This window comes from Staurois parvus, unplaced genomic scaffold, assembly GCF_062004578.1.
Source record: "Staurois parvus isolate SC_StPar_1 unplaced genomic scaffold, SC_StPar_1.0 ptg000206l, whole genome shotgun sequence".
NCBI classification, from domain to species: domain Eukaryota; kingdom Metazoa; phylum Chordata; class Amphibia; order Anura; family Ranidae; genus Staurois; species Staurois parvus.
Genome location: NW_028318002.1, coordinates 2,149,800 through 2,168,455, shown reverse-complemented (window position 1 = coordinate 2,168,455; position 18,656 = coordinate 2,149,800). Strand labels below are relative to the sequence as shown.

The following is an 18,656-nucleotide window of genomic DNA, read 5'->3' as shown; positions in this document are numbered from 1 at the left end:
ATTAATTCTTTACCTTTTACTGGCGGCATGCATTACCATAACTAGAAGTTGCAGACAATCACTGATCCTGCTAGACGGGGTTAAACAAAAACTAAATTGGATAATGGTAAACGATAAACTTACAAGCATTGTCAACAATGATGTTTCTAGATATGAGGTGACGTGGGAACCATGGATCAGATATATCTCCATAACCTATTATTGCGGCTGACCCTCTCCTTCTCCCCCCCCTTTTTTTTTTCTTCTCTTCCCTTCACCCCCCTCTTTTCTGTACTATTCTGGATCTTTTCTAGTGATTTCTCTAATCTTAATCCTTTTTCTTTCTGAATTGGTTTTCATACTGTAAAATTTTTATGACAATGCCTTTATTCAATGACTGCTGAAATGTTCGCTGCCTGGTGGGGATGGTAGTTTCTGTATATAATGTCATTGACTAATATTTTTGTTTTTCATGTGCCTATACGCTCTCTAAATATGTTTATGCACACCATTTCACCATGTAGGTGAAAATTGTTTCGATTTCCGTGTATACCACTGTATACCAATTTTCAATAAAAATACTTAAGTATAAAACGGCTAAACATGATTTAATCAAGTCAGTTAAAACAATTTTTATTAGAGGTGGACAGAGCAGAAAATTAGTTAGAACACATCAAGTGTTTTTTGTGGGTGTCACCACTGGGGAGAGTCAGCAACAACATTTGTTCTGGAAACTACCATTACTGGGATTTAAAGAGAAGTGAAATCCAAAATCTGAGTTGCTACCAAAAAGAAAATAGAGGTGGAATCTTGTCAGAAAGGGGATTTACTCCGGTTATCTACAGAACTAGCAATGAAGGTAAACCTCCCCAATGGGATTTTGCAAAATAAGCATATAAAAATGTTTTTGGATACACTTTGATTATGCAGTAAGGAACATGTAGCAGAGCCTTCTGTAATCAATTCACAACCAATCCAGTCTGAAGAATGCATAAAGAAACATTCAAAACAATGAATCTACAATGAGCGCTACAGTTTTAATTAAAAAATAAATAAATATATATATATATATATATATATATATATATATATATATATATATATATATATAGGAAGCTGGAACCAGCTTGCATTAAAAAAAAAAAAAAAAAAAAAAAAATCACACTTTATATCCATTGCAATGAACATAAGAAATCTGCCTCTACCCTGAGATGTAATAATCAGGAAGAGATCGGTAATAACCACAGCCCATCATTTGGTTTACTGAACAAAGTTTAAATATGCTGCATTCACATTAAAGACTGCTGGATACTAGGGCAAAGTAAATTACTAGAGTCAACTGTCATCACTGTGCTTTTGCACAATACTCACAGGATATCTTATCACAATAAAGATTCTGTCTGTCAAACAGAATGCCCTCCTGTCTTGCTTTCATGACTCACATGTGAAACATTAACACTCCTTACAAATTTAGTCACTGCCAGCTACAAAAGGATGAGACCACTGATCACTTTGGCATACATTTCTTAAAGATTGCACCATTAATGCTAACATTTAATATTGCCCAAAGCAATGGGCAGGTCCCTTTTTTGATGCTAGAATAAAGCGAAGCATGAGCAAACACAGAACAGGAAGTCTGTCATCTGTGGTTTTGCACTGAAACTTTACAAAAAAAAATCTTTTACTCTTCAGCGTACAAAAAGATTTCTAACAGTAGAAGAACAGTCTAACAAATGAAACCAGGGAACCTAATCTAGATTCTAAACAAGGACTTAAGGTAAGTTAATATGCACTCGCTAGTGCCAATCCTCTTAAATTCATTAATCACCAGCCTAAATATTTAGAATATTATAACTTTGTCCCTATGAAGGCATTTTATTTCACTCATTATTTGGCTTTACTTTGTCTAAGTCCTATGCTTGGAATGTCAGACATTTGTAGTCCTTTGCCTACATGCCTGACCATGCACATTAGAATTTTCAAGGCTGAGTGGCATGTGGTCAGAATAGCTGCAATCAAACATCAATTATCCTTCACCCCACTGACTACCTGACTGGGCAACAGCAATTCTCATCCTGACAGATACCTTCAATTTGCACATTTTAAGCAACCAATAGAATTAATCAAAATAGCTTCTAGTACCAGTACAGAAATGTAAAAATTGGTGGAGGTGGGGGGTTACTTTCATAGGTATAGAATATATCATCTGAAAAGAAGAAATGAAATGACAAGCTACCGCTTTTGGTAGAAATGGCAGACATACTGTCTCAAACATTTCCTCCTACGACATGTATACAACAAGAGCAGCACAATAAAGATATAATTCACACATCAGGTTCTTTGCAGAAATTTCATGAAGGATAGGAATAAACAAAATTTCTATGTTCAGATTTGTTTTTTTGAGTTTTGGAGTAGGAAAGGTTTAGAACATTTGTCAGGTTTTTACTGCTATTCTGGACTCTATAATAAACTTTTTACTTACAGTGACAAAAAGTTTAACCAGACAAAAAGTGGCTGTACATCTGCAACAGGGACACAAACTGCAAAAAGATGGAGTTTCTAATTTTCTCCATCTCTCTTGAAAACACAGCATTTTTATTCCTCTCTGTGTTGCCGTTTGATATTTTCCCTCATTTGCTATCTGATAAAACAAAATATAATAATAAAATTAATAATAATTGAGAGGAAATCTTTCTAGCGGATTCCCGATCCTTCTTACTCCTATCCAAAAGTAAAAAAACAAAATTTCCCATGATTTTATTTTCTTAAATATTTTACATAAAAGTCCTCTTATTTTAGCACAAATTAAAACTAACAATTGGCAGGCACGCTTTTTATTGCAGAAAATACTTACTGCATCTTTTCTGCAATAAAAGCTTCTTACTTGCCTGAAAGGAAAGTTCTTCAAAGCATACACGGCATGATTCAGTGTTGAGCCCCAGTATGCCTTGGTGCCAGGATGAATTACCTACAATTCGCATGCACAGGAGTTACATCATCTGGGGCCAGCCAATTAGGATGGTTGAAGATGCCGAACCAAGAAGACAACTAGCAGAGGGAACTCTGCCTATCATATCAAACTTTAAGAGAAAATCAGGACAACAAAATTAAAGTATTCAATGAGCAGCTACTACTACTATCCACTGAGCACAAAAATGCTAATGTCAAAGTTCAAGCAGACTATCTCCACCTGGGTTCTGTGTAGGCTAGGTACAAACAGCTCCAATGATGATGAGTAGGATGGCTCTTCTTGAATCCTATGTGGCTTCCTCTCTCTCTCTGTTTCCTGCTTACCCAATCGGAATCAAGTTCTCAATGTAGATTTGAACCCTATTGGTGGTAAACTTTTAAGTATTGGCAGTTGTTTACAACAGATTTTTTGTAGGCAGAAAGAAAAGTGTTCCAGCATCACCAGCAGGTGCACTTCAGTATCCCCAGATTACAAAAAAGGGAGTGTGGTAGACTGGTGAAGCACATCGATGAGCAATTGAAAGTCTTACACAATAAGCTCACCTTATGGAGCATGGTATAACCCTAGTTCAGGTGTAATGTGTAACATGCTCCTGCATCTCTCCCCAGTCATCTCCCTCCCTGTGACAGCAGGCAGGGGATCTCTTCTTCATATCTGTTGCCACATTTTTGAAACAGAAATCTGTGACTGAGCAAACTACTAGACCCGCCTGCCACTGTGGCATATAGCTTGTAGTTCTCAATGGACTGCTAGAGTGCTGATGAGTACACTTATAGTCCACTTACATGTCCTTGAGCTTTTGCAACAGAATGCTCATACAGAGAAACAGAGAGAAAGCCAAAGGCTTTCTGTACTGGCAATCCTCTTCTCTTCCAGACTGAATGATATCCCCTTCCTGTGAGCACAGGGTGTCAAGTGTCCAACCCCTGGTAGCATGATATCAGCCACTGTAATTGTGTGACACCGTTCTTCAGCATTTATGACCTACCCAACACCAGAGAGAGAGAGGAGGACCTATCATCTTTTCTTTAAGAGACAGGTATGTATAAAATGTAAATATACTGTAGGTGCAGAAAATTAGAGGAATGGAGGATGCACAAGTTGGGCTTTAACCATTCACAATGCAGGCTATGCTCTCTCAAGGCATATAAAGATTACATTTCTAGTTTTGAATGGAATGTACATTACCAGGGGCGGACTGACCATTTGGAAACTCGGGCGCTGCCCGAGGGCCCGGGGTCAGTAGGGGGCCCCATGAGATGCCCCTGGTATCTTTTTCATAGGCTTTTTTGAGTTTTAGCAAGGACACAGGGGCCCCGTGATCCCCTATTGCCCGGGGGCCCCATGAGTTGTCAGTCCGCCCCTGCACACTATATGCAACTATCCTCAGGTGTGTGGCTGACCCTTCTTCCTATTGCATCGTGGGTTAGAGGATGCCCAGTATTGCAATCAGGTCAGGGGCGGACTGACCATTTGTAAACTCGGGCACTGCCCGAGGGCCTGGGGTCAGTAGGGGGCCCCCCAGAGATGCCCCTGGTACCTTTTTCATAGGCTTTTTTGAGTTTGGCCAAGGACACAGGGGCCCCATGATCCCCTACTGCCCGGGGGCCCCATGAGTTGTCAGTCCGTCCCTGTACATTACATATTTTAGTGATCTGCCTTTTGAAATTTGAAATCTAAAGCTTACTGCAGTCTGTCCATATTTACCATTTTACTAAATAAGTTATATGAAACACGATTTGTTGATTTTTTAAAATAAATTTTATATTATAAATTATAAATATACATGCATGTTTTGCCATCTACAAAAACTAGTGTTAATGCAATGCTTTCCCTGCAGCTAGCCAACGGTAGCTCTGAAGAGGATGTCTTTCGTTCTGCATCTTGTGATATTACTGCTTTCCTTCAGGTGTAAAGCAGAAGTGAATAAAACTTATTCTACCGGTTTCCAAAATAAGACTATTTTAATTGATGTAAATGGCACATCCAACATTTTGGGCTTGAAATGGCCTGATTCTACTAGTGTTACCTCATCAATTGCAAGCCAGTCAGTAAACCAGGATTTGTATACACCAGAATACACAAAGACAACAGTCATGCAAAAGATGGCATCTGAATCTACAAAGATGACAACAACCATACAAAAGAGGGCATCTGACTCTACAAAGATAACAAACATGGCTCCATACACCACAACAAAGAAACCATTCTGGTTGACAAGTCGATATGCTGGCAACCATTCAACACACACTCCTCCCAACACATCATGTGTCTGCAAAGATGATAGATATAAAACAGCAATAATGATATGTGCTATCATAATAGCTGTGTTAGTGCTGATTTGTGCAGCACTGATCATATGCTCTGTGGCACTGGCAAACAAAGTGTCAAGTCTTAAAACCAAGCTAACACAATCAAAGCGACAGGCAAGAAGCAACGGGGACTTTTTAAGCGCATCAAGCATTTTATGGCCTTCTGGAATGGAGACGTGGCAAAAGAAATCTCAAACAGCCAACCAAACCATGGATGAAATTTCTTTGGGCGAGACAAACATCATTGACGAACAGCACAAGCTCATGACAGTGCAAACAATAGACAAATCAAAAGATCCAACTGAGGATAAAAAAACAACCTCAAACTATGAAATTATGACAATTGTATCTACAGTAGAGATATAAAGGACTCAACAGTCAATTTACTACATTTATACTTATACTGTAGATTATGAATAATCTCTTAATTAAAATTGTTTTGAATGTTTTTTTTTTTTAACTGTTTTTGTATTCAAAGATGCCAAACCCATGAGACCTTGACAAAACCAGAAACTGGGTACATGTATAGTGTTTCTTTTATTGGAACCTATTAACTGCTACTGGCCTAATAAAACCAACCCTTTTTGGAAAAAATATTTTAAATATACTAAATCACAGTAATGGTGACAAATATTTTATTTGCCTTTTGAGGTGTTGCCAGTCTTCAAATGTAATTTAAGTAATTCAAGAAACAACCTGAGAAGGAAAGGGGGGGGGGGGGGGGTAAGGGTTTGTGCAATTGTAAACTGAGATGCTTTTCTTTAGCAAACCTCTAAATTGGTTGAAAACCTCAGACATGAGATATGAACAAAGCATATCCCAATATAGTGTGTACTTGTCTCAATTAAGAGCACTAAGTGTCATTTCTGTCTTCTGCCTCCTTCTCTGTGATCAGTATGAATCACTTCTGGCAAGTTTTCCTGACACCAAGAAAAAAAAAAAGGTGACAGGTGAGGGACCTCCATCAGAATGACAGCCCCAGCTCTGTTCCTGAGAGCTGTGTGGAGGGGGTGCGTCTCTTCCTTCCAATCAGCTCTCTTCTCAGTGAGTTCTGCAGCGTATAACTTCAGCGCTCTGCCTTTTTCTGAACTCTCAGACTAGCTGCATAAATTCAATTTTGAATGGATGTAGAGAATAGAAGACTGCAGATAAACATGTGCAACTTATATAGAAGGATTTAATTTCTGTGTATCACCTCAGGCCAGTCAGTTCATTGGGTATTTGTAAGGGTTTACAACCACTTTAAATCTGTCACTGCCCCTGTGTTTCACTGCATTGCTGTGTAAGGGATATTGGAACATGTTACATGTTTTACTGGTATTTAGGGTGGGGAACATGTAACATGTTCCAGCAGTTGCAGCCTCTCCTTCCTCCCTGTGACAGCGAGCAGGGCATCTTCTCCCCTGCACCCGCTGTCCCTATTTTAAAACAACAAGGCTGTCCAGGGCTTTGCCCACATGGCAGTGTCATTCATTCACAGTTTCCTGTGAATGCACTAACTACAACTACCTTCAGAGATTGTGGCTGACAGCTTTTAGTTCTGAATGGATTGCAAGGTCCCTGATGACAGGCTTTATAGTTCATTCACAAGCCCTGCAGCTTGCAAACAGTCAGCCCATATGAAGGTAAGGGCTGAAAGCAGGGCTCGTCTGCAGGAATCTGCCATTGCACCCCTGATCACGGGTGCAATGCTTTCCAGGCTTCTTTGGGAAAAAATAATAAATGCACATTTTTGTTCCTGCAAAAATGATATGCATTTATTATTTTTTCCAAAGAAGGTGAACATTTAAAAGAGGAAAAACATTGAGACTGAGAAAGCATATGGGTCAGCAGCGCAAGACAGAGAGGGCATTTAGGTCAGCAGCGCAACACAGAGGGGGCATATGGGTCAGCAGCGCAAGACACAGGGGGCATATGGGTCAGCAGCGCAAGACAGAGGGGGCATATGGGTCAGCAGCGCAAGACAGAGGGGGCATATGGGTCAGCAGCGCAAGACAGAGGGGGCATATGGGTCAGCAGCGCAAGACAGAGGGGGCATATGGGTCAGCAGCGCAAGACAGAGGGGGCATATGGGTCAGCAGCGCAAGACAGAGGGGGCATATGGGTCAGCAGCGCAAGACAGAGGGGGCATATGGGTCAGCAGCGCAAGACAGAGGGGGCATATGGGTCAGCAGTGCAAGACAGGGGGGCATATGGGTCAGCAGTGCAAGACAGGGGGGCATATGGGTCAGCAGTGCAAGACGGGGGGGGGGCATATGTTCTATGTTTTGAGTAGGCTACGGAAGGAGGAATTTTGTTACAATAGTGAATACATACAGTATGTACGTTATGCAGTCTCTACAACACATGTGAAAAGGCGTCTATAAGGACCTGTTCACACAAGAACACGGTGCAGGAGACCCACGTTCCGCGACTGTTTCCCACACTGCATTCCAATCACACTCCCCTTGTGATCTGCAGCAGGCGTCGGAGCAAAGTTAATGACACCCAAAATGCAGTGTGTTTGCCCACACCAGACCACATGGTACAAAAGTGCGATTTCAAAAGTAGTGCATGCAGTACTATTGGTGCAGTGTGATTTCAGCCCAATCAAAATGAATGGGCCAAAATCACACAGGAATGCTGTTACTAGTGTGAATGGGCACTTAAACTCCACCTACTAGCTAAAGAAATATAAAGCACTGCTATGCAATATATTGTATCTCATTAGGCATTGATTGGCAAAAAAATTCCAAATTTTCCAGTTTCCAAAATGGCCATTTGCGACGCACAGTAACGTGTGCGTGGCTCCACCCACACACATGCTGAGTATGTGCGAACGGCCGGAAGCCATTATAGAAACTGGAAAATTTGGATTTTTTTGCCAATCAATGCCTAATGATGTTTGCTTACATGTGAGTGCAACCATACTTTAAATAAATGTTGTGATTATGGTTTTACATGTGGAGCGTTCTTTCTTTGCATGTTATCCACTACGAGTCCAAGCCTTATCCTGAATGGTTTAGCTTCCCTAATTAAGGTCCATTGTGTGGAAGATCCTTATTGGCTGTGTTGGTGATCTGGAGGAGGATTCGAGTGACCGGCTTTCTGGTAAGCCTTCTGTAGTAATGGTTGGTGTCCAGCTGCTATATGTTTTTACACTTCATTTTTGATTATCTATTGTGGTTCTTATTAGCGCAGGGTTTTTATATATATATATATATATATATATATATATATATATATATATATATATATATATATATATATATATATATATATATATACACACACACACACACACACACACACATACATATATACACACACACACATACATACACATGGTATCTACCCGACCAAAAGACTTTAATAGACTATTACTGACTGTAATAAAGAAAAAACTACTACACATTTTAATTTTGACTTTGAAAAAGTTGAAGCTAAATGTACAACATTCTATCCCTCCATGATGATTTGAATTAACACACTGGGGGCTGTTTGTAGATATATGATAATGTTGTAGAAATTACTATTGCCTTCATTATTAGGCAACGATCTTTGCCTTAACCCTTATCGGCACACTTCCAGTAAACGCATTGCAAAAGCCACGTCTTAAAAATGGTTAAGATATTTTACACAACACACTTCCTGAAAGTATCTTGAACTTCCTTTTGATGTGACTCATCTTATAAGTTACAATTGCACTTCACTATAACAGTCTTCTCAATATCACTTCGTTTGACAAGCTCAGAGCAGACGACCTCTGTAAATCATCAAAATAAATTGGTAATTGGTAAGTACGCTTTTATTCAAAACTGTTAAGTGTCTCGGTAGCTTTAATAGTTTAATTTGGGGACACTACTGGGCTAATAGTACATACCTTACAGCTACATTATATTCAAAAACAAAAATCACTGGTAGTGTCACCATAAAGCAGTGGAAACAAATTAAGAAAAGTATCAAACCTCACTGCATGTAGACGAGACATATGGGAATTCTTTGGTTGGTAATGTCTACAAGTATCACTGACTACAAAAGGAACTGGTAAACAGTGAGTGCAGGAAAATACTCTTTAGAAAAGAAATGTGGGCTGTCTATGACCCCATTGTACAGCAAATTCATATTTAGCAGGGATCCTGCAAAAGGTTACAGATAAGGTGGTCACCAAATTTATATTAGATTTCCAGTAAAAAGCCATTTTAATTTTATGCACGTTGCCCAAAAGCAAAAACAGAAGTTTCTGATAACAATGCCAAACTTGTTTAGGTTTTAAAATCTAGAAGATTATGCAGTACATATGAAGCGTATTTCTGTCACAAAACAATTACTATATAATGTGCAAACTAATGATATAGTTATGGATTATAACAAATCATAACACAGAGAGAACTTAAAGTGGACCATGCAGTAAAAATCATATAACCCTCACCCTCTCAATCAGTGTGTCACTGGTGTCTAGCAGGCTTTCTATGGGTCTGCGGTAAGTATTTCCTCCTTTTTTCCACCCAATTTCATTTTGTGGGGTACAAATTAGCAGTTTTATATGTACAAGTAAGTGGGGGGCTACTATCTAGGGGTTAGATTATTTTTATGGCAAGATATAGCTCACAAAGTAATCAAGTGAGACAATGAACAAAGCAGCAGTTCCCCAAATGCATGTCCCTTTTTTTGTATGGTATTCTGACTATGCCCTGCAAGTTGCACCAACATTTTTTCACAATCGCAGAGATCAAGGGTCTCCTTTGGTCACTGGTATGTGACATAACAGCTAATAAAAAAGAATTGCAGACAACTACAATCAATCCAATAATGACAGTCCTTCAGTGTAACTTTACAGCAATAGTAGTCTTGTTCTGTATCAATGAATGCAGAACATTTGGCGTTTAACAGAAAACCTTTAATATACAGTTGTGTCCAAAATTATTCAACCCCCACTGAAATTGAGTGTTTTGGCCAGTTTGACATTGCTTTTGATCATTCAGTCATCTTGCTTACATTTACATTAAAGAGGCACTTGTAGGTCAGACAAATATAACATAACAGTTATAATGAAATAACCACAAATGTCTTTTCTGTGCTCACAGCATTATCAGTTTTATTCAACCCCCAAGTGACATTCAATCTTAGTACTTAGTACAGCATCCTTTTACAGTTATAACAGCTTTTAAACGTGAAGCATAGCTTGACACAAGTGTCTTGCAGCGATCTACGGGTATCTTCGCCCATTCTTCATGGGCAAAGGCCTCCAGTTCAGTCACATTCTTAGGCTTGCGCACTGCAACTGCTTTCTTTAAGTCCCACCAGAGGTTCTCAATCGGATTTAAGTCTGGTGACTGCGATGGCCACTCCAAAATGTTCCAGCCTTTCCTCTGCAACCATGCTCTAGTGGACTTGGAGGTATGCTTGGGATCATTGTCCTGTTGAAAGGTCCAACGTCTCCCAAGCCTCAGGTGTGTGACGGACTGCATCACGTTTCCATCCAATATCTCCTGGTACTGAAGAGAATTCATGGTACCTTGCACACGCTGAAGCTTCCCTGTACCTGCAGAAGCAAAACAGCCCCAAAGCATGATTGACCCTCCACCATGCTTCACAGTAGGCAAGGTGTTCTTTTCATCATAGGCCTTGTTCTTCCTCCTCCAAACATAGCGTTGATCCATGGGCCCAAACAGTTCTAATTTTGTTTCATCAGTCCACAGAACACTATCCCACAACTTTTGTGGTTTGTCCACATGGCTTTTGGCATACTGCAGTCGACTCTTCTTATTCTTTGGAGACAGCAAGGGGGTACGCCTGGGAGTTCTGGCACGGAGGCCTTCATTACGCAGTGTGCGTCTTATTGTCTGGGCTGAAACTTCTGTACCCACATCTGACAAATCTTTTCTCAGTTCCTCAGCAGTCACACGGGGACTTCTCTCCACTCTACGCTTCAGGTAGCGCACAGCAGTCGAAGTCAGCATCTTCTTTCTGCCACGACCAGGTAGCGTTTCAACAGTGCCCTTTGCCTTGAATTTGCGAATGATGCTTCCTAAGGTGTCTCTTGGTATGTTTAACATCTTTGCAATCTTCTTATAGCCATTGCCCTTCCTGTGAAGAGAAATCACCTCTTCTCTTGTCTTCCTGGACCATTCTCTTGCCTTCACCATGTTTGTAACCACACCAGTAAATGTCTAGAAGGAGCTGAGTATCACAGTCATTTTAAAGCTGCCTAATTGGTGCTTATTATGCTTGATTGCTGCTCGGTGACATCCACAGGTGTTTTCAATACCTGATGGAAAGCACCTGTATGAACCTCTGTTCTTCAGAGTGGTAGTCTTTAAGGGGTTGAATAATTGTGGCAATGAAGAAACCACATAAGAACCATTTACTACTGTATTACATAAACAATTGATGTCATTTTAGTTGCATTTGGGTAGTTACAACGTCCTTGTAGGATTTGATTCTGAATACAATTCCAAATGTACACTATAGTCCCTAAACCCCTTTACAGCATTGGGGGTTGAATAATTTTGGACACAACTGTATTACAGGTATTTATATACAGTGCTCAGCATAAATGAGTTCACCCCAACAGGGACACTATACTACAAACTACTCCCACAAATGAGGGCCATTGATTGCAAACAAGATTTGTTAATTTGCACACACAAAAAAGTATTTTTCCTAACAAATTCATTCAAGACCATGTTGCAAAAATGAATACACCCCAATGAAAGCCTTAGGAGAAAAGCTAAATTTTAGACAAAATCCTAATTAAAAAGAATTCAACTACAGGTGAGTCTAATTATTCATTAAACAGGTGTCCAGCAGACATTTGATTATAACGTTGTTACGTAAAGAAAACCCCTTTCCATTTCATGCTGTCAGCAATGGCACCACATAGAAGAGAAATGTCACAAGGCCTGAGAAAGAAAATTTCTTTACACAAGAAAGGCGAAGACTACAAGAAGATCAACAAAGCTTTACTCAGTCAGAATACTGTAGCAAAAGTGATAAAAAAAATGTAACAAAGATGGAACTGCAAAATCTCACAGATGTCCAGGCCTCCAGGGAAGTTAACACCTCAACAGAAGAGAAGGATTAACCACTTCCTGTCCAGGGCAATTTTCAGCTTTCAGAGCTATCACACTTTGAATGACAATTGCGCGGTCATGCAACAGTGTACCCATATGAATTTTTTACCATTTTTTTTAAACAGATAAAGCTTTATTTTGGTGGTATTTAATCACTGCTGGGATTTTTATTTTATTTGCTATGTAAATGAAAAGTCCAAACATTTTGAAACAAGTGTTTTTTTTATAAAATTTTGCAAATAAATAATATTTCATCATAAATCTTGGCCAAAATTTATTACGTTATCTTTTTAGTAAAAAAAAAAAAAAAATACATCACATTAGTTTATAACCAAAAATTATCATTTTTAAACATTTTCTTTTTACATTTTTATTTTATTTTTTTATATTATTTATATATATATATATATATATATATATATTTTTTTTTTTTTTAACATACCATCACCCTAGCAGTACAGTGTCACCATGGTGACACTGCACTACTTGTGGGGGGTGATGAAGATTTTTATTTTTTTTTTACAGTGATTGCTTTTACACCCATATAGGATGTAAAAGCAATCATTTCTCTTTCTCTCTGTCTGCATTCTTGCAGCCATTGAGAAATAATGTGTGAGCTGTGATTGGTCAGAGCTTGTCACATGGTACAAGGCTGTTGTGAATAGCCTTGTACCATGTGACCTCTGTGATCATTCACAGATTTCACACATAGTGAGCAATGATGTCACAAGTGACATCTTGCTTACTACTTTGCATGTGATCACTGATTGGCCAATCAGTGTTCACATGATCGGGACCTCGTACAGAGGTCCCGTCCGACGATCGGTGTTTCACCGTGTCCGGAGGAGCGCGCACAACTAGAAATAGCGGGTGCCTTTTATGAACGGCAACCCGCCCCTGGAGTGCCACCGTCCTGCTGTTTAAAAACAGTAGGCGGACGGCAAGTGGTTAAAGAAAAATCGCTATACAAATTCACTACAGTTAGCTAAAGAAGTAAAAAGCAAAACTGGGGTGATTGTTTCCGGTGACACAGTATGGAGTACACTGCAGAGGAATGACATGAATGGGTGTCATCTATGAAGAAAACCTCTCCTAAAGACCATGTACAAAAAAAGCCCACCTAGAACTTGCCAGAGTCCATGCTGAAAAAGAAGACAACTACTGGGACTCTGTACTCTGCAGTGATGAGACCAAAATAAATGTTTTTGGAACTGATGGCTTCAAAACTGTAAGGCATCGCCAAGGTGAGGAGTACAACAAAAAAATTAATGGTGCCTACAGTGAAACACGGTGATGGTAGTGTCCTTCTGTGGGGCTGCATGAGTGCTGCTGGAGTCAGGGAGCTGCATTTCATTGATGGGATCATGAATTCACAGATGCTCTATATTGAAAGAAAAGATGCTACCATCACTCCGTGCCCTTGGTCGTTGTGAACTTTTACAGACATGGCAATGATCCAAAACACACATGGAAGGCCACTTTTGTATTTTTGAAGAATGATGGATGAAAGTGATTCAGTGGCCAAGTATGTCTCCTGATCTGAACCCAATCAATCACCTATGGGGAATTCTGAAGAGACAAGTTGAGCATCACTCTCCATCCAGCATCCAGGCTCTAAAAGAGGTTGTTCTTGAAGAATGGAAAAAGATGGATGTTGCTATGTGTTCTTACAAATCAGAGATCATACAAAATACTATATGTCGTAGTTTTTGTTGTGGGGCGTATTCATTTTTGCAACAACTAAATTGAGTAAAACTGAAGATTTTGTAATCTAAGTTATGTTATTAAGCTTACTTTCATGTATTGAGCTAAACAAATGTTCTATAAAACACAATATTGATTAAAATCTTACTTTTAAAAAGGGGTATACTCATTTATGCTGGGCACTGTAGGGTCACCAATTTTTAAACAGCCCTTTACATACTTAAAAGGGATTTTTTTTTTTAATCATACTTACCTAGGTGGATACAGCATTGGTCCAATGCTGCATCTGTCCCCCACAGGTTCTAAGGTTGAGAACTCAGAGATAACATGACCATTAATTGCTGAGTTCTCATAGCTGCTCTAAGCAGAGACCGGTAACTGTCAGCCACCAATGTCTGCTCTGCCCCCCTGCGCTCATTGGACCACTGGGCTGTGGAGGGGGAGGGAGCAGGTGGCTCTGATTCTCAACGGATCACTGAGAGGTTGAGCCAAGTGCCGCTTCAGACTCTAGGGTGGATCCCAACTTTAAAGTCAGGATCTTTCTCCAGCCTGGACCGGCTGAGTGCTCTCAGCTGAAAACGGGTCACAGGAGTGCAAAGATTAACTGATCCATAGGAGAAGAACAGCCAAAAGAGATTTGGCTGTACTTCTACTTTAACATTCACATCAGTCCCTGCTCTCCAAGGTCTCGGACTCACAAATATACATACACACATACTAGAGTCAGTTTGGAGAGGAGCCTACTAGCATGTGTATAGAGAATGGGAGGAAACACATGCAAGAAAAGGAAGAGCATACAAGAGCATGCAGATAGCATCCTGGCTGGGACACAAACCAAATACCCCAGCGCTTCAAGGCAGAAGTGCTAACCACAAAGCCACTGTGCTGCCCATTTGGCTAACACATTTTAATGCAAGCTTTTGAGACCCCTTAGGGCCCTCTCTCAGGATTTAGGGCTGGTTCATGCCAGATGTAGTCCAGTGCATTTCTATTCTGCATCAGAAGTGTATGGACAGTGTTTAACATTGATTCCAGTAGCCCTAGTTCACACCAGAGCAGTGAGTTCCAGTACAGTCAACAAAAGTATAATATGCTGTAATTTTTCTGTATAGAACACATCAAAATGCATAAGAACACACATGTGCTCAATTGAGATGGAGGAAAAAAAAATACTGGAAAACACACCAGAAAGCATCAAAAACAAGCATGCAGGAATGCATACTGTACACAAACTGTGGCGTGAAGCGGCCTTTATACTACTGTATAATCGCCAAACTTTCTGCAAAGTAACAAAGTGATTGTAAAGGCGCAAGTTTCCATTCTATGCACGGTTAAAAAAAACCCTCTATGTACAGCAGCCCCTCAATACTTACCTAAGCCCCATCACGATCCAGCGATGTGCACGAAATCCGTGGCTCTCCAGGAACTCTCAGTCCTCATTGGCTGAGCCATTGTCTCTCACTGCTGTCAATCAAAGCCAGTGAACCAATGAGGAAAAAGAGGGGGCAGAGCCACAGTTGTGTGTGAATGAGCATGCAGAGCAGTGGCTCAGGAGTGAGCATAGCAAGATGCTTGCTGTGGGGAACCCAGCAGGAGGGACAGGTCAGGAGCGCCGGCGGGGGAACCCGAGGAGGATCAGAGCTGCTCTGTGCTAAACCACTGTACACAGCAGGTAAGTATAACATGTTTGTTATGTAAAATAAAAAATAGCCTTTAATATCACAAATTATAACACAACTGTGCTTTGCAACATCTGCACCTAACTGCTCCACTTCCCAGATGCACACACGCACTGTACCTTTCATGCAATACCCTACCAACAGTTTTCAATCACTGGGAGTAAAAAGCAATACCCTATACTTGCAAGTTCAGGAAGCATCTGGTGCTTGGTGCATTGGATCCCTAGCACCCAGTGCACTATAAGAATGAAATCTCAACACTGAATTTACAGTATATGGGCCCTTATCATTTTCTTTCCAGTGACCAAAATAAGCAGTGGCAGACCAATGGGAAGGCAAGCACAGGATGCTGGGGAGGGAGTTACTGAAGTAAAACTGTTGATTTTCTAAAAAAAAAAAAAATCACACAGAACACAGAGTAGGAGTTGAGAGACACTGAATAATGTTGTGGAGAGCTACCGTGAAGAACAATTACAGTTAAAGTATAGCCAAAGCAATTTTGGCTATATTTCTCCTAAGCATCACAGGAGTGCAGTTTGTTTTGCACTCCTGTGACCTGTTTTCAGCCAACATAGCACATCTTAAAGACATAGCGATGAGCACATGGAACAGCATCACTTCCAACAATAAGAGAGGAGACTAGAATCAAAATGCTGTCATAATGTTGAGCTTCATTCAGTGCAAGATTTTTCTGTTGCTGGTGAACCATAGACTATTAGGTTTTTTTTTTACAAATTACTTGTTATTCCTAGGTAAAATCATCATTAAATATGGATAAAGATAAAATGGATCAGAATGGATCAGGAGATGAATCCGAGAAATACCTCTGGATAGCAGCACTTATTGTTGGAATTATTTTAATATTTATGTTAATAGCAATATCTGGCATTGCTATATGGAAACATTTTAAAAAGGAGAACACCGCTGACCAAAATTGGGCAGGACCATCACCACTGGCAGATGGGAACACCCAAGAAGATATTAACATGAATGAATGTATCCTAGGTAGACAAAGGTCACTCTCAAGCTTAAGTACAGCCCCAATAGTACCCAATGAATTACAGGCTCCAAAAAAAAGTCATGTTTCTGAAAACATGCCTCAAGGACATTATAAAGAAGCAAGTATGCAAGATGAAGATGCCATTAAAACCAACATGCCCACAATGCCATACATATCAAGTGAAGCAACAAGCTTTTCTTTAGATACATCTGTAGGCCAACAGCATCCTCAAGAATACTCTCTAAATGATGAAACCTCTCTACCACCTCCACCAGATGACGTTCTACATTTTCCAATGCCTCCACAGATTAATGCGCTCCCTGTCATAGGAGATGAAAGAGATTTCCAACTCCTGCCACAAAAAGATATTACACAAAGTGATGAACACTGCAACCAAATTTCATTATACCAAAAAAATACTATAACAGACTCTTTTCACGGAACATGCGATATTGATGACCAACTTTTACCACCGCCTCCACCTGACCTCTTGTGAAGTTCTTTAACAGAAGTATCAGTACATGCTTTGCTTCCTTCTCATGCATGCCAAAGAATATTACGTTTGGTATGATCGAGTCATGGCACATCAAGTTAGTTCTGTAAAAGTACAAACTATGTATAAAATATCTTAAGCATTCACTTATAGCCCTGTTATACATATTCACTAAAAGGCTGTGCATTACCTAGCTGTCTATGGACAAGACTATCTTATCTCAACAGTAACTGGCAGTATTTTCGTAATCCACAACCCATTGACAAGCTTGGTAGCATTTTCAAGACACTCTTTCTGTTGCTGTAGTCGGCATCAGAACCCATGCTGGACGGACACCAGAGGGAGAAGCTTTGTCATTTCTATTAAGTGGAAGTGTTTGGGGCCTAGGGAATGGCTGCTAGGTCTGAGAACTGTCACATGGGAAAAAGCTCCATTATCCCCCACAGGGGAAGAAGCATGGCGGAAGTGCCTTTTTAGCAGAAATAAAGTAAAACAAAATACTTGACTCTGTTCCAACAGACACCCATGAAGTCCCTTGCGGGCATCCATTCCCTGGCCTCTTCTAGGTGCCAGTCTTTGACCATTTTGACTGGCCACTGTGGGATGTTATTCAACCTAGCACACTGGCACTGTGCTGGAGCCAGTGCATTAGTGTACAACCTACAGGAAACTGCAAGCAAGCAAATAGATTTATTTTATTGCAGAGGAGACATTGCATGTTTCTTCTGTAGTAAAGGGCTGGCCCGTTCACAATTTTTATTTTTTAACTTGTCTTCTGATTTAACTCACTTCCAAATTTTGCTTCTGTTCACGCCACAAATGGATCTTTTGACATATGAACATAGGTGGTAATGCATATGTGTACTATTTGTGCAAAAATGTTTGAGAAAAAATGCATTTACTAAACAGATCTCTGGATTCAAAGTTAACAAAATTAAGAAAGAGGGTTATGCTTTTAGCCATCTTTTCTAAAAAAAAAAAAAAAAAAAAAAAAAAAAAAAAGTCAAGAATCACACCACATACTAAACTATTAATACACTTTGCTGAACTTTATTTCTCCCAAAATAGTGTCAAATAAGCAAGTACTAGCTAGTGGAAATTCTGAGAATGCATGAATGTGCTCTGCTTTATTTTTCATGTAGAACTCTCCCTGCTCAAGGATAGGGTTTTTAGACACCAAAGCTGGTAGACTATTTGTTGTTTTCATACCAGTCTATAATAAGTACATATTTGGTAAGCAGTTCTTTAACATTTCAATATGGAATGTGTATAGCTCTAAAAAATGTATTAACATTTTATCCCTAAATCATACTTTAGGTAGTATATCATTCTGAAAAAGTGCATTAAATAATTTATTCTGGTTAAAATTTCATTTGGCTATTCATAATGCTTTTAAAACTCACAACTGCAATTTAAGCATACAGACGGGGACATTTGTGTGTCCCAGTGCTCGCTCCCAGTTC

The 18,656-nt window shown here is 39.7% G+C and overlaps 3 protein-coding genes across 5 annotated transcripts in view; 2 read left to right on the top strand and 1 right to left on the bottom strand.

The window, feature by feature from the left end:
- The window catches only part of NF1 (neurofibromin 1), a 364,217-nt gene that overhangs the window by 117,769 nt on the left and 227,792 nt on the right, over window positions 1-18,656 (bottom strand). The gene's annotated exons all lie outside the window — the stretch shown is intronic.
- EVI2A (ecotropic viral integration site 2A) lies at window positions 1,638-5,710 on the top strand. Its single transcript, XM_089678532.1, has 2 exons — window positions 1,638-1,756; window positions 4,791-5,710. The coding sequence occupies exon 2, from the start codon at window positions 4,816-4,818 to the stop codon at window positions 5,626-5,628; it is 813 nt and encodes a 270-aa protein (XP_089534658.1). The 5' UTR covers window positions 1,638-1,756; window positions 4,791-4,815; the 3' UTR covers window positions 5,629-5,710.
- EVI2B (ecotropic viral integration site 2B) lies at window positions 8,954-18,523 on the top strand. The gene is made up of 2 exons (XM_089678517.1): window positions 8,954-9,037; window positions 16,453-18,523. The coding sequence occupies exon 2, from the start codon at window positions 16,471-16,473 to the stop codon at window positions 17,194-17,196; it is 726 nt and encodes a 241-aa protein (XP_089534643.1). The 5' UTR covers window positions 8,954-9,037; window positions 16,453-16,470; the 3' UTR covers window positions 17,197-18,523.